At 37.8% G+C, this 26,470-nt stretch overlaps 1 protein-coding gene across 1 annotated transcript in view; it reads right to left on the bottom strand.

Moving 5' to 3' along the window:
- Positions 1–22,721, bottom strand: part of CHSY3 (chondroitin sulfate synthase 3) — a 285,277-nt gene extending 262,556 nt beyond the window's left edge. The window contains exons 1-2 of the mRNA XM_025389380.1: positions 21,567–22,721; positions 18,788–19,071 (exon numbers count right to left, since the gene is read on the bottom strand). Of these exons, the coding sequence (XP_025245165.1) occupies positions 18,788–19,071; positions 21,567–22,368 (1,086 nt within the window). The 5' untranslated portion in view covers positions 22,369–22,721. The remainder of the gene's footprint in view (positions 1–18,787; positions 19,072–21,566) is intronic.
- Between the last annotated feature and the right edge of the window lie 3,749 nt (positions 22,722–26,470).

Genomic DNA, 26,470 nt, shown 5'->3' with positions numbered 1-26,470 from the left:
GCATTTTCTTTCAATTATTCACAGACACACTTAACAGTTGTCTGCCAAATTTGATGAACACAATTTCACTCATTAACAACTGTTTCAATCAATTCTGCAAATGACATACTTGATGAAATGGATATTTGGTGTAATTCAAATGCAATTTAAGTTTTACAAGCTTGGATAGTTTAAGGGTTTTGGGTAGGCTGATTTTTTAATCTATGAACACAGTGTCCTGAACACAAAACTTAGTTCGTGTGACCATTTGTTAAAAATGTCAAGAGTTTTTTTTTTTTTTTTTTTTTTTTAAGAAAAATGTAATCGAAATTCATAAAATGTCCAAGAATTCAAGAATTTGGTGTAACTCAAATGCAATTTAAGTTTTACAAGCTTGGATAGTTTAAGGGTTTTGGGTAGGCTGATTTTTTAATCTATGAACACAGTGTCCTGAACACAAAACTTAGTTCGTGTGACCATTTGTTAAAAATGTCAAAAGTTTTTTTTTTTTTTTAAGAAAAATGTAATTGAAATTCATAAAATATCCAAGAATTTCAGAGCAATGTGGTAGTATTTAACAGAAAATCAACGATTTCTAAAATGAATTGAGACAAAATAAAACCTGCTAACAGCACTGAACAATATGCAGACTAGAAAACAAAGAAATATTAGAGGCATAAAGAACATAAAATGAAAATTTAGTTGAAATTTTAAAAAATTAGAACGTAGTTAAGGAAAAAACAGAATCCTAAAATTTACATAAATCAGGGCCTTACAGGACCTCATGAAAATATCTACATTTATAGTTTGTTCCAGGTAAGTTTGTTTTATTATTAATACACTATCATTCATTAGATTGCCTAAGTTTCAGCAAAACCAATTTGTGATATACTGTTAAATGCTCTTTAAATAAAACAACAGATCAATTTCAATAAATTTAAAAGTATTTATATACTTGACCAGGTGTTAGACAATCTACATGCAGAAGTTACTGAATTGAATATATAAATATTATGATAACAAATATGTATACCAACAAGAGTATTTATCAACTATATGCTTGTAACTAATGAAAAAAACACTCACAAACAAAACCATAAAATATGTCATCAGAAGAGCAAATGCTGAATAACAAAAGTTATTTGATTATGATAAATCTTTCCATAGACTTTCCAAAGTCAGAAGACATTCTTGATAAAATTTGATTTACCACAACCACATAAATCTTTAAGATTTTTTTTTAAAAAGGAAATCAAAACAAGATGAAGGTCAAATATGAGAAATGCAGAATTTTAAACAACCATAGGGGAATCACATGAATCTTAACCAATTATATGGGTGGAAAATCAATGATCATGGATTTATATTTTAAATTGTTAATCCAAGGTTATGCTGCTCTCAGTCTATTTACAGTAGAAGCATCTACAACTCAATTAAGACACAAAATAAAACTATATGTTCATAAATCTAAACTCCAGTTTCACAAAATAAGACATATATCTTAAAGAGATTTGGCACACCAAACTAAAGACATTTTAGATGGAAATTTTATTAGATGATTCTATATTACAAAAATAACTTGTGGGCTTGACAAATAATATCATGTAAAAAGTCAATAAGTTGGCCATCTAAAATGAATTTTCAAGGGAAATAAAAAGTACTTTGGTTCACGACCAGATAATAATGTATGATCAAGTTCCATGCTATATGCTTCAATGGCCCCAAATTTGTTTTGTACTCCTAACTCAGAAACTCTCAATGACAGAATATATTGCATTCAAGGTCTGGTAAATCACATAAAATACATAGAAGCTCAAATTTACAACTGGAGATTTATTATGCTTTATGCCCATTATCCTCTTACTGGCCATTTAGTAATAATCTCCATAACTGCCCTCACAATCTTATGCAGTGATAAGTGCTTTATATAAATGCATATATATACATGCACACACACATATATACACACACATTAGTATAAGAAATATTCAAGAATACCTAAAATGTGTTTTAATATTACAATTTGTACCTTTCAGATCACACTAAACATTTCTTTAAAAAAAAAAATGGTGAACTCATAGAAGCAGAGAGTAGAATGGTGTTTACCAGAGCTTGGGGAATGGAAAATTGGGAGATGTTGATCAAAGGATAGAAAATTTCAGTTAGATAAGAGAAATAAGTTCAAGAGAGCTATTGTACATTGTGATTATTATAGTTAACAATATACTGTATACTTGAAAACAACTAAAATAGTAGATTTTAAGTATTCTCACCACAAAAATATGATGAGTGTGCAAGGTAATGCACGCTAATTAGCTTAATTCAGCCATTCCATAATGTATACATATACCAAAACCATGTTGTACACTACAGAAATATGCAATTTTTGTCAATTGAAAAATAAAATTTGAAAAAGAACATGAAGTTATAAATAAGGCAGATCACTCAGCTGTTTAAAATCTTTCAAGCCTTCCCATTTCTCTTACTAAACTTCTCTTCCATCATCTGGGTCCTGCCTCTCTGGAACCTTATTCTTGCGTCATTTCTCCCTGAATGTTTATATATCAACCACATTAGCCCATAACCAATTCTACACACATCTCAGTAAGGCCTTATTCGGGGTATTCAACTCTTCCCAGGTTCATTCTTATGCTTTGCTTCTGGACTCAAATGTTACCTCTTCCCAGAAGCCTTCCCTGGTGAAATAATCTGAAGTGGCCTCCACATTTAATCCTTCCAGCATCATCTAGCTCATTTTTTTCTCAGAGTTCGTGATTATCTATTTGTTTATTTGTTTATTTCATATCTCCCTCCATGAAAACATAAATTCCACAAGGACAGAGAACTCACCTATCCCACCATCCAGAAAAGTATGTCTTTCCCAAGAGATACTCAGTAAATGTAGAATAAACAAATGAGACATATTAAAGAGGGGTAATCATTATTTGAGGAATTTGCTCCTCTTTTAAAAAAATTTTTAGTAGTCTAAAAAGGTTGGGAATTTGTGTGTTAATTGGAGGATGTTATGCAGTGCATTTCCCTCTTGCTCTCACAGAACTGGGTGCACTTCTCTTAAAAAAATAATTCAATTGGTTTGAAATGCTGGGCAGCATTAAAGTAAAAAAAAAAAAAAGAATAAGGATTATATCTAGGTACTGGCATCAGAATAACTACAGAAAGTTAATTTTTTTTTTTTTTTTTTTTTTTTTTTAGATGGAGTCTCCTTCTGTCACCAGGATGGAGTGCAGTGGCACGATCTCAGCTCACTCAACCTCTGCCTCCCAGGTTCAAGTAATTTTCCTGCCTCAGCCTCCTGAGCAGCTGGGACTATGGCCCATGCCACCATGCCTGTCTAATGTTTGTATTTTTAGTAGAGACAAGGCTTCATCATGTTGGCCAGGATGGTCTCAATCTCTTGACCTCGTGATCCGCCCACCTCGGCCTCCCAAAGTGCTGGGATTACAGGGATGAGCCACTGCACCCGGCCATTAATTCTAATTTTAAAAGCATTCAGAACAATGTGAGTAACATACCACCTCTTGAGATAGACAAAAATTGAGGGTAGAGGAGGTAACGTATGTATCAAGTTGTCTAATGTTTGAGAGAAACTATGGAAATATAAAAAAGAGTGGTTAGTAGGGGGTTGGGGGAAGCTCTCTAGGAAGAAAGAGAACAGAAATTGATTTTTCATTATATATATTTTTATGCTTTTTAGTGTTTAAACCATTTTATATTAGTGATTTAGTTCAAATCACTAAATAGAATTTAAATTTTAAATAATTTAAAACAAATTACTAAGTTTAATAAATCAAATTTTAAACAAACTTTTTAATTCTATGGCTGTGGTACAATTTCTTTTTAATTTTAAATATTAACTACTTTACCCATGAATAGAATTTACTTGAAACAAATGCATTTATGTACTCTGATAATACTCAAAATGATTTTGTACCCCTGCCTGCCTAATCTGGGAAAGTTATTCAACTAGGTGATCCTTACTTTTCTCCTAAAAAGTTTTCACAAAGGGCTGCAAAGCCATACATGATATCTGCCCTCAACTCCCACGTTTTTTCCGCTCTCATTCCCTTTTACCACTCTCCCAAAGTACCTTCTTTACTTCCAGTTTCCCTTGTCTTCTGCCTAGTTCTTGACCTGCCAATTGTGTTTCCCCAGGGACTTGTCCACCTACTCTTCCCTGCAGAAAAGCTTCTCCCTCAGACATCTGCATAGCTTAAATATCATTTTCTCAGTGAGGCCCATCTAACCACCCTATTTAAAACTGCACACCTACCATCCTGCATTCATTTCCCCTGCTTATTTATTATCTTTCCCATTATAAAATAAGTTAGGGATGTTTGTCTATTTATTTGACTACTACAACTCCAGAACTTGGAACAGTGCCTGGCATATTAGATGTTCGATAAGTGTATGTTGAATAAATGAATAATGAATGAAACTCAATGTTCACAAACAAAACTCATTCCTCTTCACCCTCTCCGAATGGCTCAAACACCCCAACCACCTAAGTTTCTTTTTCCTCTCTTATACTCTATCTCTAGGAATATTATCATCATCCAAATCCAAAACCTACGCATCATCTTAAAAATTCCCCCATTCCTCTACTGCATATCTAACCAATCACTAGTTCTGCAAATTCTCTTTCCTCCTTAGCTCTTAAGTCCATCTCCCTCACTTCCATTTCCACTATGACTTAAAATTCATCTCTCACTGGATCTGGGGAAATAGCTGTCATTTGTCACAATCCCTACGAACAAAAACCTCCAGTACATCCTTCTATGCTCTAGCCATTAAGAGGTAATCTGATCACGATGCTCACCTACTCAGAACTCTTCAAAGCTCCCCATTATCTACAGAACTGATTTTCCCACATGACTGCTCATTAGAATCACCCAGAGAGATTTTTAACAATACTATGCATGGGAACCACTCTAGACCAATTATATTACTCCAGGTAATTCTAAGAATAACTGATCACTGCACAACATAGGAAACAGCTAACAGAGTAAGGACACAACCTATACAATGGGCAAAAGTGATTATAAACCACACATCTAGTAAGAGATCAATAACCAAAATATATAAGGAATTCAAACAATTCTACAGAAAGAAAACAAGGAATGTGATTAAGAAATGGGCAAAGGACCTGAACTGACATTTTGAAAAAACATACAAATGGCTAACAGATACATGAAAAAAAAATGTTAGACATCACTAATCATCAGGGAAATGTAAATTGAAACAACAATGAGATATCACCTCATGCCTGTTAGATTGACTATTATCAAAAGATGAAAAATAACAAGTGTTGGTGGGAATGTGGAGAAAAGGGAACCCTTGTACACTTTTGGTGAGAATGTAAATTATAATAGCCATTATGAAAAACAATATGGGGGTTCCCCCCAAAATAAAAATAGAACTACCATATGATCCAGCATTTTCACTTTTGGGTATATATCCAAAGGAAAATGATATTAGTCCATTGGAGAGATATTTGCATACCCATGTTCATTACAGCATTACCCGCAATAGCCAAGATATGGGATCAATCTAAGTATCCATCAGTGGATGAACAGATAAAGAAAATGTGCTACCTATACACAACGGAGTACTGTTCAGCCATAAACAAGAATGAAATCCTTGTTTCATTTGCAACAACATGGTAATGGTTAATCGGCACAAAACATGGTTAGATAGAATGAGTAAGATCTAGTATTTGGTAGCACAATAGGGTGACTATAGATGAAAACAGTTTATTGTATATTTTAAAATAACTGAAACAGTGACATTGGAATGTTCTTAACACAAAGAAATAATAAAAGGCCTGATGACAGATACCCCAATTACCCTGAGTTGATATTGGCATTATATGCCTATACCAAAAAATCACATGTACTGTATTAATATATACAACATATACCATACAAATTAAAAATAAAATGTTTTAAAGTAAAATAGAAGAAATTCTCTCATCTGCGACAACATGGATGGAATTGGAGAACATTATGCTAATGCAATAAGCAAGCACAAAAAGACAAATACAGTAGTCCTCCCTAATCCACCATTTCACTTTCTGTGGGTGGTTTCAGTCACCTGTAGTCATCTCTGGTCTAAAAATATTAAATGAAAAATTCTAGAAATAAACAATTCATATGTTTTAAATTGTACATTGTTCTGATACAGTGATAAAATCTTAAGTCATCTTGTTCTATCCTGCCCAGGACATGAATCATCTCTTTACCTAGTGGATCCCTGCTGTAGATGCTACCTGCCTAGCGGTCACTCAGTAGCCACCTCGCTTCTCAGACTGACTGTCAAAAGTATCACAGTGCTTGTGCTCAAAGCATCATACTGCTTGTGTCAAGGTATCATAGTGCTTGTGCATAGTACTTGTTTTACTTAATAATGGCCCCAAAGTGCAAGAAGAGTTGATGCTGGCAATTTTGGTATGCCAAAGAGAAGCTATATAATGTCTCCTAGGAGCGAAAGGGTGAAAGTTCTGGATTTAAGAAAAAAAATCGGCCATGCATGATGGTTCACGCCTATAATCTCAACACTTTGGGAAGCCAATGCGGGCAGATCACTTGAGCTCAGGAGTTGGAGATCAGCCTGGACAACGTGGCAAAGCCATGTCACTACAAAAAAATTAAAAAATTAGATGGGCATGGTGGTGCATGCCTGAAGTCTCAGCTGCTTGGGAGGCTGAGGTTGGAGGATCACCGGAGCCCAGGAAGTCAACGTTGCAGAGGGTCGTGATTGTACCACCGCATTTCAGCCTGGGTGACAGAGTGAAACACAGTCTTAAATAAAAATGAAAAAAATCATATGGGGGGATTGCTAAGGTCTAATGTAAGAATGACACTTATATCTATGAAATTGCAAAGAAGGAGAAAGAAATTAGTACTACTTTTACTGATACACTTCAAACTGTAAAAGTTACAACCACAGTATGTGATAAGTTATATCACAAACATATTAGTTATAATAGAAAGGCATTAAATTTATGGATGGAAGACATGATCAGAAATCACGCCGTTCCAACTGATGGCAACTGGGCTCAGTACTACAGAGGGTTTCAGGCATCCACCAGGGGTCTTGAAACCAATTCCTTGGCTGAGCACAGTAGCTCACACCTGTAATCCCAGCACTTTGAGGGGCCAAGGTGGGTGGATCACAAGCTCAGGAGCTCAAGACCAGTCTGGCCAACATAGCAAAATCCCATCTCTACCAAAAATACAAAAATTAGCCAGGCGTGCTGGCACATGCCTGTAATCTCAGCTACTCAGGAGGCTAAGGCAGCAGAATCGCTTGAACTTGGGAGGCAGAGGTTGCAGTGAGCCTAGATCACGCACCAGTGCACTCCAGCCTAAGCGACAGAGTAAGACTTTGTCTTAAAAAACAAACAAACAAACCAAAAAAGAAACTTATTCCTTGTGGATTGGTGGGGGCCCACTGTACCACATGTCCTCACTTCTATGTGGAATCTAAAGCAAATGAACGCATAGATGCAGAGAGTAGAATGGTGGTTACCAGGGACTTCAGGTGGGGTAAGTAGGAGGATGACAATCAAAGATTAAAAAGCCTCAATTAGATAGAAACAATAAGTTTGGTTTTTTAATTGAATCTATTGCACAGCATGGTAAATATGGCTAATACTTGAGTACTGTACATTTCAACATAACTAAATCTTGAATGTTCTCTTCAGAAAACAAGTAAAATATTTGAGGTGATGAATAGGTTAATTAGCTTGAGTTAATCACTCCACATTGTATGAAAAATCATTACATCACTTTTTGCCTTATATATACATATACAATGATAACTTACTAATATATAAGAATAAAAATGTTTTATTATAGTTATACAAATCAGTGTCGTTGACAGAATGCCTACTGATATGGTTTGGCTTTGTCCCCACCTAAATTTCATATTGAATTGTAGCTCCTATAATTCCCATGTGTTGTGGGAGGGATCCATGGGAGATAACTGAATCATGGGGCCGGTTTCCCCCATACTGTTCTCATGGTAGTGAATAAGCCTCAGGAGATCTGATGGTTTTATATGGGAAAACCCCTTTCACTTGGTTCTCATTCTCTGTCATGTCTGCTGCTATGTAAGATGTACCTTTCGCCTTCCGCCATGACTTTGAGGCCTCCCCAGCCACATGGAACTGTGAGTCCATTAAACTTCTTTTTCTTTATAATTTACCCAGTCTCAGGTATCTCTCTATCAGCAGTGTGAGAAAAGACTAATACACCAACTATGTCCACTGAAATGCAATTGATTAGTTGACAACACCTTATAAATATTAAGTTTTCCTACCTTTGCATCTATTTGTACATTTATCCCAGCATTCTCTAACACTGATATGTGTAACTATCTTTGAGTTATTCTCTGAACAGTTGGTAACGTATTATTTCTTTATTAATTGATGAAATAAATAAGACCTTCGATGTGTATATTTTTGCAAGAATCATGATTTTACCTTCTAAAAAATATATTAGCAGAATAAATTCTTAAGGTCTTTGCCTGCCCATGCATCGCCACTCACCTGGCATTGCCCCTATGTGTTACTTCCAGTTTGGAGGAAGCATTTTCCTGTTCTCCTCAGGCATTTCTTCCCTACATTCCTGTGTATCCTGTACTTTTCTCCATCATAACAGTCACCTCTAGCAGTGGGCTCAAAACTATTTGTTGAGAGTGATGGAATAGAATCAAAATTACCCATTTAAGCTTTTAAAAAAAATCTAAAAAGTTACTATTAAATCACATATGTCATTCTGATACCTTTTACCATCAGAGATAAAATTATTTAAGTCAATGTTAAAGCAATCAAGCCAACGTAGACATTCCACCTATATTATAAGAACTCTCTTACTATGCATTACTGAGATGTAATAAATAAACACAACTATAAACCTTAAGCCTTGGACAGGTAAAATATATCTTTATGAGAATGTTTTAAAATCAACCTTGGATATTTTTTAAGAAAAGGGTAATTAATATATGAACCATGAAAATCAGATCATGAGAAAACATACAGTTGTGAGTGATGGCTTTGTAGCCACTGTCTTAAAGTCCAATGATTAGTTCAGTAACAGGCCAGACAAGAACGGAAGTGCAGAAGTGTTCATTACTATCCTGTGATTCCCCAAAGGAAAACAAAGCAAAACTAATTTTTAACAAATAGTTTTAAAATAGACTAGATATTTGAATATGGAAAATTGATAAAACAAATTTACACAGTCGTCTAAACCCTGAAGCCAAATTAGAGTCACCTGAGAAGTTTTAAACACTACCCATGCTGCAGGTTTCACCTGTAAGAGATTTTGACATAATGGATGAAGGGGGTGGGGGAGTCCAGCATCATAAGTTTTCAAAGTCCATTGAAAATTCTATTGTGCTGTCAGGAACCACCCTGAATGAACACCTTCCCTATTACAGCAAAGCCCACCATACAAAAAGAAACAGCAATGAAACCCTACACAATCAACATTATCCCACTCCCATGAGAGGAACAAATAATATAAACATTATAAGCTGGAAAATATTAATAACAGTTAACCTTTATGCAGACTTTATTGTGTGGCAAGCATTATTCTAAGGGCTTCTAATACACTGACCTTTTTATGCCTCACAACAGCTCTGTAAAGTTGGCACTATTTTATGCCTTTCTGCTTCTGCAAAAATAGCTAGTAGTTGTAGCCATTGTCTTACATGCTTAACACTGTGAGACATTACTCTGAATGCTGCTATTTGCATTTAACAGCTCTAGGGAGTAAGTACTGTTATTACAACAGGCTGTCTATATCTTTGGATGTGGAACCCACATCCAAAGATATAGAAGGCCTATTGTTCTACACCATTTTACGTAAGGAACTTTAGCGTCCATGGATTTTAGTATCCATGGGGGTCTTAGAAACAATGCACCTCAGATATGAGGGCTGACCCATTGTAGATAGATGAGGAAACTAAGGCACACAGAGGTTAAATAACTTGTGTAAGGCCACACAGCTAGTGAATGGCAAAACTAGATAAGAAGCCAGGTAATCTAGTGCTAGACTTAAAATACAAAATCCTAGTTATTTGTGTGATTCAACAGGCATACAATATATTAATATACAAGAAAATTACTAAAACTGTCTTTATTTTTCTCCTCTTCAAGGGATAAATATACAAATAAAAGAAGAGGCTTACTTAAGAAAACTCAAATAAGAATAATCTGGTCCTAGCTCTGAGAGAGGTACCAAAGTTGGACCCAACTAGAGATATTTCATGAATTATAATGAAAAAAAAAAATTTAGAAGGATGTCAGAGACGAGAAACCCAACTCTATATTAGATTTGAAACCAAGAAATCAGTAGGAAGCCTGACTCCTCCTCCCTGTGCACACCATGAAGACAAGGAAGGCATGTGTGTTGTTTACTGCTGATAAAAACTGCTTAATAAATACATTTGAGCAAACAAAATCATTTAGCTATATAAGATGTGAAATGACTGAAGTCTAAGGCAGAACATTTTCAATTTATTTTAACACCATATTTTTTCATATTTTATGAGATACTCATGTATATTAAATATCCTTACTTCATATAACATTTATTTCTGTATAATAGGATATCAGATTAAAATATACTGTTTTAATTATAATGCCTATTTTTCCATATTTTAATTTTTACATGAAAATTTTACCTTAAAATTAAATTATTATTATAAAAACAGACCTTTTAAATAATCATCTCAGTAGCTAGGTGACCACATTTCTAAGCCAAGCTGTTTGGAATATTCTGAACCTCTTCTGTGCTCAGTTTAGGGGGCATCCTGTCCTTAGCTAGTTGGTTTCCTCCATCTGTGGTTGGTATATTTAATATCTACCCTCCTCTTGATTAGCAAAGCACAACTATAGATCTGCCGTTAATCAACAACACAATAGCCACACTCTGGGTTCTCACCAGAGAATATGCATATCTCAGACTTCCTGTTGGACAACCTAATATAAAACATTTAAGTGAGACATAACAGCCTTGAAGGGCTCTTTGAAGAGAATTCTAAATTTTACAATAAAATCAAGCAAGGAACCAAATAATAGTACACTACGACCATAACTGCATTGTCTCTAAGTTGAATTTCTTTTGTAGATTTGCCCTTTAGAGCTGTAGCCCTGGCTTCTATTGAGGGAATTATTAAGGAACATCCAAATTAAACCATGCTACTCTACTTATAGAAGTGGTGCTAAGGATGTGATCTGCTACATCCCTCACAACTTCCTTCTGTTCTCTGGGGGAGATTTCTCAGGTCTCAGTATCAAAAGAAGTTAGAGTTCTCTTTCATGCCAGGAAAACAGGAACTCAACATGTATCTTTACGGTTTTATCAAATTTTCTGCACACTTTTCTCTTATTTCTTCACATTTTATTTTTATTTTACTATACAATATTTATATTAATATGTATATTTCTTTAAATCACCACTTTTTGAGACACAGAAACTCTACAAATAAATAAATAGCTTTGCAATAAAAATTAATGAAATTGAAAGAGATAATCAGATGTTCAGATACCACTGACTGTGAAGAATGATGAGCATACCTTTCAAAATTATAAAGGTTGAGTAAAACTTTTTAAATCTCAAAAAATTAATAAATGCATTTCATTCATCTGTTACTTCCAAAATTGTGCCTACTTATTTTTTAAAAGCATGTTATTTTGATTCAGTTAATTTAGAAACTTGTTATATAGTTTCCAAGATAGAGTATCTTTAAGCACATATCATGACTCAAACTGATTTATATGTAGTTAAGCCTCAACTAGAATGTTGTTTAATGGTTAGGACAGTATTTAAGAGAACATTAGAAATGTGAAGAACTGCAACTCCTCAATTTTTCAGTTTACGTAGGTTTTCTTGTGGTTCAATAATATCAAATAATTACTCATGTAACGCAGTAAGCTGATTTTGTTTCTAATTTCAATGAATTTTTTAACTGAAATGCCTGATTAACAGCTATATCTTTGCGCAAAAATAACATGCTATAATAAAACTTAAATGTAATATATTTATATAATAGAATATATTTCTCTGTAATTTCAGCATCATTCACTAGATAGAAAAGAGACTAAAATAAATGTTTCCCAAAACATAGCTTTTTGGAGACCAAGACAAAGAAAGGGAAAGTAGGAAACTGACCTGGAATTATTTCAGGACGTTAGAATGTTTGTGATCAATTAAAGAGAAAGAATATTCAAAGTTTTTAAATTAATATGAGCATTTTTGTTATTATAGAGCTTACTTCAAATTGCCTGCAGGCATCTTCCAAACTTAACATTTTTCATAATTGTAGGAAATCATCTTCTTGGAAAGCATAAATTGTCACAATTTAGGTGATAAGACATCAGTTAGTGATAAAAATGAACTATCTAAGCCTACAATGCTTGCCATATCATGCTTTTCCATCAACTCAGAATGCAATTTTATTTTGTATAATGAAGAAAACAGTGTGGAAGAAAAGAAGTTCTACAAAATCAATGCATGATGATTTCATCTGACAAGTGGGATGGGAGTGGGAAGAGTAGGTGTGAGAAGCTTACTGCTTTTAGTAAAGTTAAAAACTAAATTGTGACTGAATCAGACCAAGAAAAGATTTTGAAAGACTGAATTTTAAAATAAAAATCCCTGCTTTATATTTTTCATATATATGAATATACTTTGGGGACATAAACATGTTCATGATTGAGTAAAATCAACATTAGAAAAGAGGGAAATTTGGCCGGGCGCAGTGGCTCATGCCTGTAATCCCATCACTTTGGGAGTCCAAGGTAGGCAGATCACCTGAGGTCGGAAGTTCAAGGCAAGCCTGATCAACACGGAGAAACCCCATCTCTACTAAAAAAATATAAAGTTAGCTGGGCGTGGTGGTGCATGTCTGTAATACCAGCTACTCGGGAGGCTGAGGCAGGAGAATCACCTGAACCTAGGCAGGGGAGGTTGCAGTGAGCCAAGATCGTACCATTGCATTCCAGCCTAGACGACAAGAGTGAAACTCCGTATCAAAAAAAAAAAAAGAGTGAAATGTATATGGAATAGGAAGCTAAGAAGGATGTGCAGCAGCCCTGTAAGAATAACACAGATATTTTACCCTTAAAAATTTGTTATTAAGAACTTATTGATAGTTCAGTTTCTTATGGTACAGCCTTCTGATACTACTTACCAGCTCAGGAAAACACTGCCAGAATATATCCTTTTGTGAAATAATGTAATTTCCTAGGGTGTTTACAGACTTTAAGGAACTAAGATTGAACATAAAACATTCTAGTGTAAAATTATCACTTTAAGAAGTCTAATAAAAATCTAGTTAGTCTTACGAAATAATTTTTAAAACTACAGAGAAATATTTTTACCAACATAGAACTCTGTTGTCTTTGAAATAACATTTAATTGAATGAAACTGATATCTTCTTTGGCTCTATTTTAGTGCAAACATTAAAATGATAAATACAAACTATTCTTAAGCTGACTCTTAGAAGAAATGCAAAACTCCTTCAAAGGGAGAAGAATAACCATCAGAATTAAAATTATTTTATGATTTGAATATAAGTGATCATGTTAAAAACAAAATCAAAAAACAAAACTTTCAGTTCTGCTAATACATAAAATGAACATGGATGTATAAATAATTTTTAACAGTGAGAATATTTTTGTTATTTACTAAAAACATATCTATAATAAAATGTAACTATGTTATATAATAATACAATTTTAATGGCCAAATTTATAACATATTAACTCTTCCATAAATTAAAATATTTAAAATATACCTCTCAGTATCACTGGAAAATCACTTCATTTTCTAGAGAATATTATCATGAAACTTGCAATATATGGATTGTCCAGTTCAAAAAATCAAAACTTTTATGCCTACATAAGCCAGGAAGGGAAAATAAACATGCAGGAAGAGTCTTACAGACAATAACAGGACATGAAAGGAACTGTAGATTGCCTGCCTCTGCTAAAGATGTCAAAAAACAAAAACAAAAACAAAAACCTTAAAATACTCTATGTGCCAAACAATGTTTAAGAGCCATATGCAGTCTCCCAAACTGCCAGATTGCAGCTCTAGAAAAGCAGTAGCCAAGATAGAGCTCAACCAAAAGTGTGATCTTTGCCAACAGGAGAGGCCAATAAATTCTAACACTTGCAGAGTGAATAGAATAGAATGACTTCTTCATGAGCATGCATGCTTCATTCAGTTAGTAATCTTTGCTTATAAAGTTTGAGGTATAACCCATGAAGTCTGTTGATTATTAACATCTGCCATATGGCCTTAAAACAAGATGCCTCAATCCCAGGTGGGAAAGGGAGAATCTCAATTTAGACTCTCCAGTGATCACAGGCACACAAAGAACCAGTCTGTGTAAGGCTCACCCTCAACCAAAGGCCTCTTTATTCTGAACAGGTCAGGCCATGTTGGAGCCCTAACTGTGATCTACTGCGGTCTGGGTGCACATCCTGTGATCTTTTAAGATACCTAGGTTGGCCTTTATGAGCACATTAATTTACCAGGAACCTGACGAAAAGCAGTACATATCAAAATACATTTGAAATTTATCACTCAAGCGGAAGGAAATAGAAAAAGTGAGCAGAAAAGACAGAGAAAAAGAGCAAGAGACCAACAAGCAAGACAGACTTCCTCAGACCACCTGGGCCTTATTGTGAGAAAGGCCGGAAGCTGCAGATCATTACCTCAAAGACCTGAGGTACACCGGGAGGAGGTTCCCGCTGCCTTGAGAGACAAGCCCCTGGGTGTTCATGAGTTGACTGGAGAATGAGAGACTATTCACTTTCTTCCCTACTGAAGATGCCAGAGAAACTCAAAAAAGGCGGCCATTGTTCTGGCAATTAATTTGGAAATCTATACAGTAATATTTTTCCTTACGTAGATCTGTTTGGGATTCTTTACATATGTATATTAAATAATAATTTGTTAGGTAATATTTTCCACACAACATCCTCAAATTCAGTTATATATATCTTATACATATTAGGTGCAAAGACTGAAACAAATATTTGTAATGCATTTTTAAAACAGGTGTCTATATTTCACAGTAAGTTTCACTAATGCTGAATTCCTCATATTTCTAAAATACTGCAACATACTGGTTTCTTATTCTTTACCAAAAAAAGCTTAACTCTCTGAGAATTCATTTTTTATTTTGACCTTTTTGATATAAATGAATCACCCATCCATTACTAATAATTATTACGGGAAATATATGAATCCATGTTGTATAATACAGTACGTGATATCTATAACATTAGAACAATAAAAACTAACATCTATTGAAAATGTACCATGTGCCAGACACTACCTTAAGGGCTTTACATGGATCATTTCACCTAATCTTTTCTGAAATGTATGAGATAAATACTCTTATAAACTCTACTTTCAGCTGAATTACACAAGACTTAAACAAGTAACCTGCGAAAGACAATTAAACTACTAAATGTTAAAATGGTGGCTCAAACCCCAGTTCAAATCCCGCCATCATCTTTCTCTCTCTTTCTCTTTCTCTTTTACAATATATTTTTAATGGTACATACAAACACAGAGAAAGTAATTTCAGTTTAGCAGTTAAGAATAATACTGGAAGCTTCATTCCTAGATTTTATAAAGAATATAACTTATATTCAAGGAAAACTAACAATTATATATTTTATTTAATAATCTTTCAATTCTCTTTTTATAAGATCTGCAAGCGTGTTCACCATTTTTAAAAGATGACATTCTATCATGAACATTTGATCTATTCAAACTCAAAAATCATGAACATGCTGTCTTAACAAGACTCTCAACTCTGAAAGAACTTTTATTAGGAGGATAAACAAACAAACAAAAAAAAATTATAAAATTTGTGAAAGGGATAGATAAAGGAAATTTAAAATTTTACGAAAATTCTATCGCAGATAGTGCTTTTAAAAGAACTATGGGAAAAAAGTAATGATCAATTTCATAGCTTTTTTAATGAGCAGATGTAAAATCTCACCTTTACTGAGAGTGCCAACCTGGAGTAGAATAGACCAATCTTTCTATATAATATGAACAGTATCATACATGGACATCATTTCCACTAACATAAAATCCAAATTAGAAAGTGAAGTATGGCATCTGTGAATGTTATACCCAGTTTAGCTGTGCCCCAAGTTACCTACTTAGGTGTCTCATGAAACACAGAACACATTCTAGTATTAAAATTTAGATATCATTTCTTTGTATATATATCTTTACTAATTTTGCTAACAATGCTTTTTCACATATCTCTTGGTAATAAAATTTACCATCACTTCTCTACGTAAGACTTTTGAGACTTTGTATTAGAATTAAATCAATGTGTCCTTTAAATTAATACTGTTTAAATAGCTCCTTTAAAGACTGAAATCCCAAAACAAAGTAAATTCTATATAATAGCTTAGAAAAACATAAAGTCAACAGTACTTATCTAGAAAACATTTTCTAATGCTAGGGAAACATGTTGAGATGATTAGTTTAGTTTTATACAGATTCATAAGTCAGTGATGGTCAAGTGTCAGTCTAAATTCAAATGTATTACGAAAAGTACTGAAAGTGTTATATTCACCAGGTTACAGCCTGTAAGACTTGGAATCTCTTTTGTTTCCTCTTACATCAGTTAATAAAAGGATCTAAGATTGCACTTATTCTAACAGACAGGGTGCACATCTATAATATAACTTCTCTTCACTTTAACCAGGACAAAGGCCTATATTATAAATAAAATATTAAATCAATTTTTGAGCTCCCAATTTTGTGCATATCTTACTCTCTTGAACATGAAGGAATGGAATGCTAGGTGAAGACTAGGCCTTCATAGCAGAATCAATGAGAACTTGAAAAGAAGAATGTTTAAACACTATCTTGGTTAAAATTTTATATATTATATTAAGGTAATAAAGTATCATATAAAACAATAATTTCCCATCTATATCGTTAACTACAGATGAGATTTTTTTACTTATCCATACAAATATGTTTTTACTTATCCATGTAAAGTAAATATCTGCAAAATAATAACAGTATGTAAACAAAATCAACTGAATATGTTCTCTGTATTAAATATTTTTGTCTTTTACTTTGTTTTATAACAAAGGAAGAAATATTTTATTGAGTTTATTCTAGATGACCTGTCTCTAAACTGTAGTGTTTTTACATAAATTTTTATCCTAAAGAGTAGTTGTAGGATGGTTTTTACAAATTACCATTTTATTATCAAAATAAATTAGCAACATAATCATTTTAAATTTTCATGCCTATTTCAAATGACTAATAATTTTTACTTTCTGTAATGTATAAAATATGTCCCCAAAGTATAAATACCACAAAGCATAAAAGAGAAAGCAAAATTAACTAAAGTGAGACTACACTTACAAGGAAAACAAATGAAACTGTGTATATAGTGACTTCACAGGGAACATATTTCCATAAAATGTTTCTTCTATACTAAGTGACATGAAAAATTTGAAAACATAAACAAAGGAGTTAAGATATAATTTACAAAGCTGTGCACTCCGTAGCTAAAATAATACTAAATTCCAACTACTTGAAAACCAAACTAAAGACAATACATTATTTTAATGTTAAATAAATTTTTATAAAAATTATCTATTAGGAAGTGTATTTTAAATAAAATGTTGTTACATTTCAAAATCAATTTCTGAAGGAAAAAATCTCAAAGTATTTCATAAAAATGATCACGGCAACAAATAAATAGCTAAGATTATTTAAATAATTGTTCCTCTTCAGAAAATAGCATAGAAATAGACATAAACAAATTTTAGGGAATCTGTCAAAAATACTAAGCAGCTACTGAACACCATTTAAACTTCTGCTTTTTTTCCAGACAACTCATTCCTTTTATATGCCTAAGGAAATACAGTGATTGGAATTTTGTGAATACATCTACCATAAGTGATACACTATTAGTTTACTTTTCTAATACCTTTAAAAATATGTTAAATTGCCGGGCGCGGTGGCTCACGCCTGTAATCCCAGCACTTTGGGAGGCCGAGGCGGGCGGATCACAAGGTCAGGAGATCGAGACCATGGTGAAACCCCGTTTCTACTAAAAATACAAAAAATTAGCCGGGCGCGGTGGCGGGCGCCTGTAGTCCCAGCTACTCAGGAGGCTGAGGCAGGAGAATGGCGTGAACCCGGGAGGCGGAGCTTGCAGTGAGCCGAGATTGCGCCACTGCACTCCAGCCTGGGCGACAGAGCAAGACTCTGTCTCAAAAAAAAAAAAAAAAAAAGTTAAATTTCCACTGGAAAATATCCAAAGAAACTTCAGATTTTAACCATTTAAAAACAAAGAGATGCCATTACACACCTAACCAAAAATAAAATAACATAAAAAGGCACAGTACCAAATGCTAAAGGCTACAGCTGAAGAGAGGAGTAAAATTACACCCTTGTTAGAGAAGAGAAATAGATTCACGTGTATATAAGCACCAATAAATCAAGCAGAGGAGGATATAAGAATGTTCCAGAGATGTGGCCATAAGTATAGGCCACTGCTTGAAGTTAAGGGGCATGCTAATAACAAAGTCTCAGACAGGCCCTGACACCTAATGAGAAAGTTATCTCCCACTCTTGTATCCCCAAAGGGCTGCTACTATCACTTTCAAGTAGATACAAAGATACAGAGACAATGAATAGAATTGCTGCCCTAGATTATAAAAAGGCATATACATGTACTATGTGAACATTTTCATCACAGCTCAAGGCTTACCTCATAAGACCAGACACACTGAGTCCCACCAAAACGGCGAACGCATCTTCCTACTTCCACATCCTCGTGAGTCGTGTACATTTCTCTAAGGCATTCACCAATATGTGGCACCATCCTCCTGAGAACTTCTCGGCTAAAGATCATGCCAGGTCCTCCCATACAGAAGTTCTCCCCAGGCTCCAGTCCCAGCTTTCCAAGCTCTTCAATATTCCCCAGGCCAGTCTGCCCCAGGTAGAGAGGCTTACTGCTGTTTAGTGATCTAAGAAACTCTTCTAACTTATCACCTACAAAAAGAAAGGCAACAATTACTATGTCTCCTTATTTCATAATCACTTATAATGTACAAGGTAAGGGGCAGAACTTTAAACATTGTGCTTAAACTCCTCAGTCTTACACAATTGAACAGAAGAAAAAACCTCTTCCAATATTCTATTATTTTGAAAACACTAATTCATATTTATTAATTAAAACATTAAAATTATATCAGCTTCTTAAGGTCACTGAAAAACCTTAACAGCTCTGACAATCACCAATTTTCTGTAAAAGGTGAAATAATGACAAGGAAAGTAAAGACAGGTTTCTCAGTATATTTGAAGTAATGAAAAGTTCCCAGGAATATAAAATAATATTAAATAATGGTATTTAGCATTGTTTTGGCTGACTGTTGACACCTAATAATTATTTTTTACTCATAATTGGTTTAGTTCGATGTTTTGCCATTAATTAAACTTCAGTCATATAAAACCCACAGTTTTGGAGGGTGTTTGAATCAAACCTGTCTTGAAATTTAATTTGAGAAGGCACCTTTTTAGAAAAAAAAGTTTGCCAAAAATTAGTGTAATTGGTTTCACTTGTAGTTTGTAAGTTCAGGAAAAAAACTTTTAAAAATAAAATTTTGCAGGTAAAACAGTTCAGAAGCACTTGGTATTCTAAGTGATACACTGGAATAAGTAGAGAGTCACCTTCTTCATACTCCCAGTCAGCATCTTTACTGCCATTTTTGATGAGCACAGCATCTGCAGTCATTATCTTGATCCCATGCCTTGCCCCTTGTATCTCAATGAGTTTCAGCTATTATTGGGTTCTTAATACAAAATACATTTCATTCTTAATAGAAATTGAAATAATATATCATTTTAATGTTCTGAAGGACAATCTTTCAAAGCATTAAAACAAATGAAAGAAGTAGGTGCTGTTGATGCATTTTATAAATTCTCTGCAAAGTGTGGCAAACTTCTGCTAGGAAACCTTTGAAATTTTGACACATCCAAGACAAGGAACTTAAAGTAGAGGACGCTTTTTTCTTTGAGTCAATCCTAAATATCACTGTTAAAAATGTCATGGGACCATTCTTTATTTTTGTATCCAATTATCAGTACTTTTTATTCCAACCAGCTCTAGAGTGACTTCCCTCCTTCCAATCCAAACCCAAGAGATCTCTAGTTATTATGATTACACTAATTCCTTGTGCCAAAATGTGACAGTTAGGGTTTATTGTTTGGCTTTTTGTTTGTTTTTCTTGCATTGTGTGAAAAGTACTATCTGAATCAGGAGAAAGCAGCAAGGCTTTCTCCTGATTCAGATAGAGTAGAGGCATAAAATAAGTATGCCTCTACTCTATCTGAGTAGAGGCATAAAATAAGGAAGGGCTGCCCCCCTTTGACCAAGAAGCTAGGAAATGTGGAAAGCTCAGAGAAACCTCATTCAGTACAACCCTGCTGCTTCCCTTGCATTCCTCCCCATCTCTGCAACTGGCTGGACTGGAAAGATTCACTTCCCTGACCTAAAGAACTTTGATCCGCTGAGTTTAGAAATTCTCTGTCCAGAGCCGCCCACATTCCGGGAAAAAGACCGCGCCTCTTTTAAACTGACAAAAAAGTTTTTTCTTGCTGTGGCTGCCTGTGGTTCTGGGAAGAACTTCCAGCCTCTGCTTATCACCGCGGCCACCAAAATGCACTGGAAAGGAACCAGTACTAGTGTGTGCTAGTACAGTCTGCTGTTCCCGGGGTCTGGCTTATCAGTGGGTGCTTTCCTCTTCTTCCCCACCACCAATTCCTTACAATATGCCCATCCTCTCAGGGTTTTATTGAGGTGTGGCAGGGGGATGGGAGACGGCTTGGTGCTGCACTGTAGTGGCTGGAAAGAGCAGCGTGCTAGGGCGGTGGGGATGGCCAGGGACTCCCAGTGTGTGGAGAGTTGAGCCAAAGGGAAGGGAACACACAGGAAAGGGTCCTGGACAGCGAAGATGATTCCTCAATCTGAGCAGTTCCAAAAGTGCGCTAGATCCAGTTTAAACAAAAGAGCAAGATTCAAAGCAAGAACACTGGATCTCCAAATTGGTTGTAGCCAGCATCCTCCGTCTTCCCTTCCTGCACCAAAGACCACGCCCCTCTGGACCGATTGGGGAAACTACCATCAGCAGGGGCTTTCAGAGGAGGGCAGAGTGGGAATGGCCTTTGGTTTAGCTCTACGGTCCCTTTTCTAACCTCTCCCACACGGTAAAGACTGAGGGACAAGAGCGAGGCGGCACCGAAAACAGCAAGTGAGGAAGGCGAATAAAGCCAGGCAGGTGTGAGAAGGGTCCAGATTGCAGAAGAGGAGGAACGGGCTCCGAATTATGGGCGGATGCAAGGGGTGGGGAGGGCGGGCCAGGGCCTGTGGGAGCCGGGAGCACGTGCTGGCAGAGAAGCAGCGGAGGGGCTGGGCAGGGGCTAGGGCCGGTTACAGAGAAAGGAGTTGGGGAGGCGGGCAGGCTGGAAAGCCGGCGCAGGGAGGTCACCTTTGATGTAGACATCGTCGTCGGCGCGCATGAACCACTCATACTTGTCCAGGTAGTGGTCGTGCATGTACTTGATCATCATGAAGGACTTTTTCTGGGGAGGATAGGAGTCGTCCACACCCGGCAGCGCGATGACAGGCAGGGGTGGCGGGGGCTGGCCGGCGTTGGGGGGCTGCTGGCTGGAAAAGAACTCCACGCGGCCGGGGATGAAACGCGCCCAGGTCCGCTGCGCGGCCAGAGCGCGGCTGCCCAGGTACTTCTGCGCGGTCATCACCCCCACGTATAGGAAGTCCCGGGGTCGGGCGCTCGGGGCGGCAGCACCCCCGTCCCCGCTGCCGTTGTGGCTACTCCCTGGCCGGCCGCCTCTCCGCTGCCCAGCCGCCCCCCCGTCCTTCTCCTCGGGTTGCCCCTCGGCCGCTGGAGCACCGGGAAGCCCCGTCGCACCCTCAGGCTCGCGTCCTCGCCGCCGCTGCTGCAGCAGAGGTGGCTGCTGCCAGGGGCTGCTTCGAAAACTGGTGATCCCGGGGGCTGCCTCGGGCAGCCGTGGCCCCTGGAGCTCCTGGCGCGCGGGGGGCGGCGACTGCTCCTGCCGTGGCCGGGACTGGAGCTGGAGGAGCGGCTGCTGAGCGCCGGCGCCGGGGCCAGCCGCGGAGCGACCGTAGTAGGAGCAGAGGCTGGAGCCGCGTCTCTTCCTCTCGCTCAGCTCCGCCACCCTGGGGGCGATGAGCCAGGACGCGGCGGTGAAGCCCAGTACCAGCCCTAATGCCACGCTCATCCACGGGCGGCGGGAGCGCACAGCCATCGCGGCTGCCCCGGGCGCGGACGCTCGCTGGGCTGCCGCGGCGGGGCACGCGGGTTCCCCGGCTCACACCCGCCCCTCCTCCGCCTTTGCGCCCCCAGCCCCGGCCTCAGCCCGCAGCCTAAGCGCCGACACCGGCTGGAGGTCGGAGCGCCGCGGACGCCTCGACTGCCGCGGGCTGCAGCTGCCTGCCAGGCTCTCGCTCGGCTCTGGGCCGGGGCTCCGAGAGAGGGTCGGGAGTGAAACTTCTCCCGGCGGCGACGGGTGGCGGCGGCAGCGGCAGCGAGAGGAGCTGCAGGAGGAGGAGGAGCAGCGGCGGCGGCAACGCGTCCGCTCCTAGGCTGCCACCCTGTCACTGGCGCGCCTGGGCCCTCCCTCCTCTCTTCTTCCCGAGCCCCCGCCCTCGCTCCCGCCTCCCGCTCCCCCCGCCGCCCGGCTCCGAGCTGGCCCGGAGGAGGAGCCGCAGGCGGCACCGCTGCCAGCCGGAGGGAAGCGCGGGCCGCGGTATTTCCCCGTCACCCGCCCTTGGACGCCCCCCGTCCGCGCCTCAGTCCAGAGCCGGCCTCCTCTCCGGAAGGAAACGATCCCTGTCGGGCCGCCTCCGGCTTGCAGCGCCGACGCCCCCTCTTCCCTCCTCCCCCAGCTCTTGCTCTTCGTCCCATTTCCCGTCCCGTCCCGCCCCTCCGCTGGCCTCCCGACACTCGTGTCTGGGGGCTCTACTGGCCTCCTCCCGGCGCCTAGGCTCCGCTGACCTCATCGGCGGAGCTCGGGTCCGGGAGCCCCCACTAAGTTCGTTGCTGTCCCTCCGGGCTCTCCTCCCCCGGCCCACAGCCGGGTACGTCCTGGCGTGACCCTTCCCACTCTGCCCCGCCCCAGGTCTGCCAGGGCGCCACTCTTCGCGTTTTCCGTCCTTTCCACGTTGTTCTTACCGCTGCCCCTCCGCGCCTTCTCTCTCTACTCGGTCACTTGTCAGGAAACCCAACGTCCCATCCCAGCACCTCTCCTCCCAGCCTAACTTCCCTCCTACCTGCATCCTCCACCAGCTCTCCTCAGTCCATCACAGAAGTACCATTGTCGTTTGGAGTCTCTCCTAAGAAAATCTCTGAGGGATTGGAAATACTTACCCTGAAAGGCTGAGGGAGATGATGGTGACTGGGGGTTCAATCCCCAAAGAACGTAAAAATCCCATGTCCACCTGTTGAGTTGGAAAACGTGAGGCTGCCTAATGGTCTCCCCCTCGGCTCTCCTGATGATAGCTGTTCTAGAAATGAGAACCATGGTCTATTTTCAGTCTTGGTAGAAGATTGGCTCAGTGAGACTGTCAAATAGTGGAGAAATGGGCACACATTCACAGGGCCAATACCCTGAAGATCCAAAGGGAAGAAAGTCTTACCCCCAGAAAATAAGTGAACTTAATCAAAAAATAAAATGGAAGATACGATTTTTATTCTTGCCTATGAACCGTTTTATTTTCTAAGGCAAAGACAGGAAAATTTTACCTCTCCAATGAGGAAGGAAAGTTCTCCAGCAACAGAATCTCAAAAAAAGTTAAGCTGTATTGGCCAAAATCATTGTGACTTAGTTACGTTAGGAAGAAATTACCTGAAGGTATATGACATTTTGAAGAAGGGAGCAGTAACAAATTTCTCTCTAAAGGTTGTGCATAAAGCTATAGTCTGGGGTGCTTTTGGCATCCCAAGCCCTTCCTTCTCTTCAAATTTCAGTCTTCTGTTTTAGACATCAAACGCAAAGGGATGGTATTGAATGGCATTAGACATAATGGCTCGATCCAGCGAGGTGCTGGCAGCGTCCCTGGAACACTAGGCCTGCCTGGAGTCCTTGGAGGAATGGTTCTTTCCACACCGGTCACTGGCTGTGCATGAGCACGTCTGACTGAATGTTTCATCTGCTGGACAATGAAGCTCCTTTTCCACGTCTAGGTTTTGCCCAGAGACACTTGGGAATACAGATTATTGGACTCTCTCAAAGTTGAAGTTTAGTTAGAATACAAAGCTAGTCAAACAGACCCCTTCTGATTTGAAAATATATCTTCCCAAAGCCGTTTTAAAATTTCTAGAATAGTACTATTCAATAGAACTGTCACTATCATGGAAATTTTTTTTATTTGTTCTGATAAGACAGTAGCCACATAAAATTATGGAGCATTGAAAGGTGACTAGTGTGATTGACAAAATGAGTTTTCATTTTATTTAATTTTAATTACTTTTTATTTAAATAGCCCCATGTGGCTAGGGGTTACCATGTAGGACAGCACATTTCCAGAGGATTTCCTATTGCATATGGTCAACAGTGAAGGACAAATAAGTCCACCCACACACCAGTACCCTCTCCCCTGCAGTATTCAACTGAAGTTTATGGTAATGGATGCCATTCATGTAGTTGATCTACAAAATCATTAATTCTCATTGGGCATAACTAACCCATTCATCAACTGTTCGGAATATTTGGGGAGAAAGTTAATTTCATTCACTTATTCAACAAGTGTATATTAGAGATTAAACATTAGACAAGGTGGAAGGCTCTGGACATGGAGATGTCAACAAACTATTCAGTACTTCCCATCATGAAACTTATAGTGCATTGAAGAAGACAGACATTAAACATCACACTATGAAATGAATTAGAATGGTGATAAATGATATGAACAGAAATACAGAGTACTCTGAGAATATTTATAAGAGCATCTAATTTAGTCTGGGAATCAGGGAAGGCACTAGAAAATATTCAAATAAAATGAAAGTCATTGAAGTGATGTTACATATGAGGCAAATGACCTTGGGCAAGTTATGAAAATTCTCTAAGTTTTGGATTTCTCATTTGTAAATTCATTTCTGTGAGGCTTTATTAATATACTATATGAAGTGCTTAGCACAATGTTTAGTTCATTGTAGACGCTTGGCAAATATTCTCCTCATTTCTAATCCCTTCCCTCATGCTAAAACCTCTCTCTCATGGTATCTATCATCTAATTTTTATTACATTTCATCTTTTCATTTATTTAACAGGTACTTATTTAGTATCTACTGTAAGGCAGACACTATTGCTGAGAAACAGAAGTAAACAAAACAAAGTCCTCACTTCATGGGTACATATACACACACACACACACACACACACACATGCATGTGTGTATATGAAGTATTTTTACATATAAAGAAATAAATACATGTAATATGTTGGTGTAAGTGTTTATTTAAAAAATAGAGAAGGATAGTGACTGTATTATGTGTTGGGTGAGGCCACTTAAAACTGATAGGTCAGGAAAGTTCTGTCTGATAATTTTAGCAGAGAAAAGGAAAAAGTGAGGAAACTAATCCTGAAGATATCTGAAATAATATTTTTCAAGGAGAAGGAGTAGCTAACACAAGTCTTTGACACAGACATGTTATATTGAGAAGCAGCAGAGGCCAAAGTAGATTGGAAAAAGGAGGGAGTGGATGACTTGTTGATAATTTAGGTCAGTGCTGAATAGAATTATAATGTGAGCCACAAATGCAAGACATATAATTTAGTTTTTTTTCTAGAAGCCTCATTTAAAAACAGATGAAATTGATTTTAATACTTTTTATTCAACTTAATATATCCAAAATATCAGGAGATATTTTACAATCTTTTTATTGATCCTAATTTTTCAAAACCATTTTGTGCTCTCCACTTACAGCACATCTGAATTCAAACTAGCCACATTTCCAATGTTCAATAGACACAAGTGGTTAGGGACTACCATATTGGACAGTGCATATATAGATCCTTGCAGACATTCATAAAGACTTTGGCTTTGATTCCAAGTGACAATGAAGCTGTTGTGTAGAGTAGTGATCTGGTTTTTATTTATTGTTTACAAAGATCATTCTAGCTCCTATGGGGAGAAAATAAACTAGAGTGGGACAAGGGTAGAATTAGATAAAACATTGAAATCTTTATTGAAGTGACCCCATCACTTTAGAATAGAAGGGAAAAAACAAGACTCTTTTTTGTTCTTCCTGCACAGCATCTACCCCTTTCCTTATTTGTAATAAGTAGAAGCTTTGGGAAAAGATTTTTATATAAGTTTAATTTTATGTGTGTTGAGATTCCTGTCGTT

This window comes from Theropithecus gelada, chromosome 6, assembly GCF_003255815.1.
Source record: "Theropithecus gelada isolate Dixy chromosome 6, Tgel_1.0, whole genome shotgun sequence".
Taxonomy (NCBI): Eukaryota; Metazoa; Chordata; class Mammalia; order Primates; family Cercopithecidae; genus Theropithecus; species Theropithecus gelada.
This window is presented reverse-complemented; position numbering and strand designations above follow the sequence as displayed.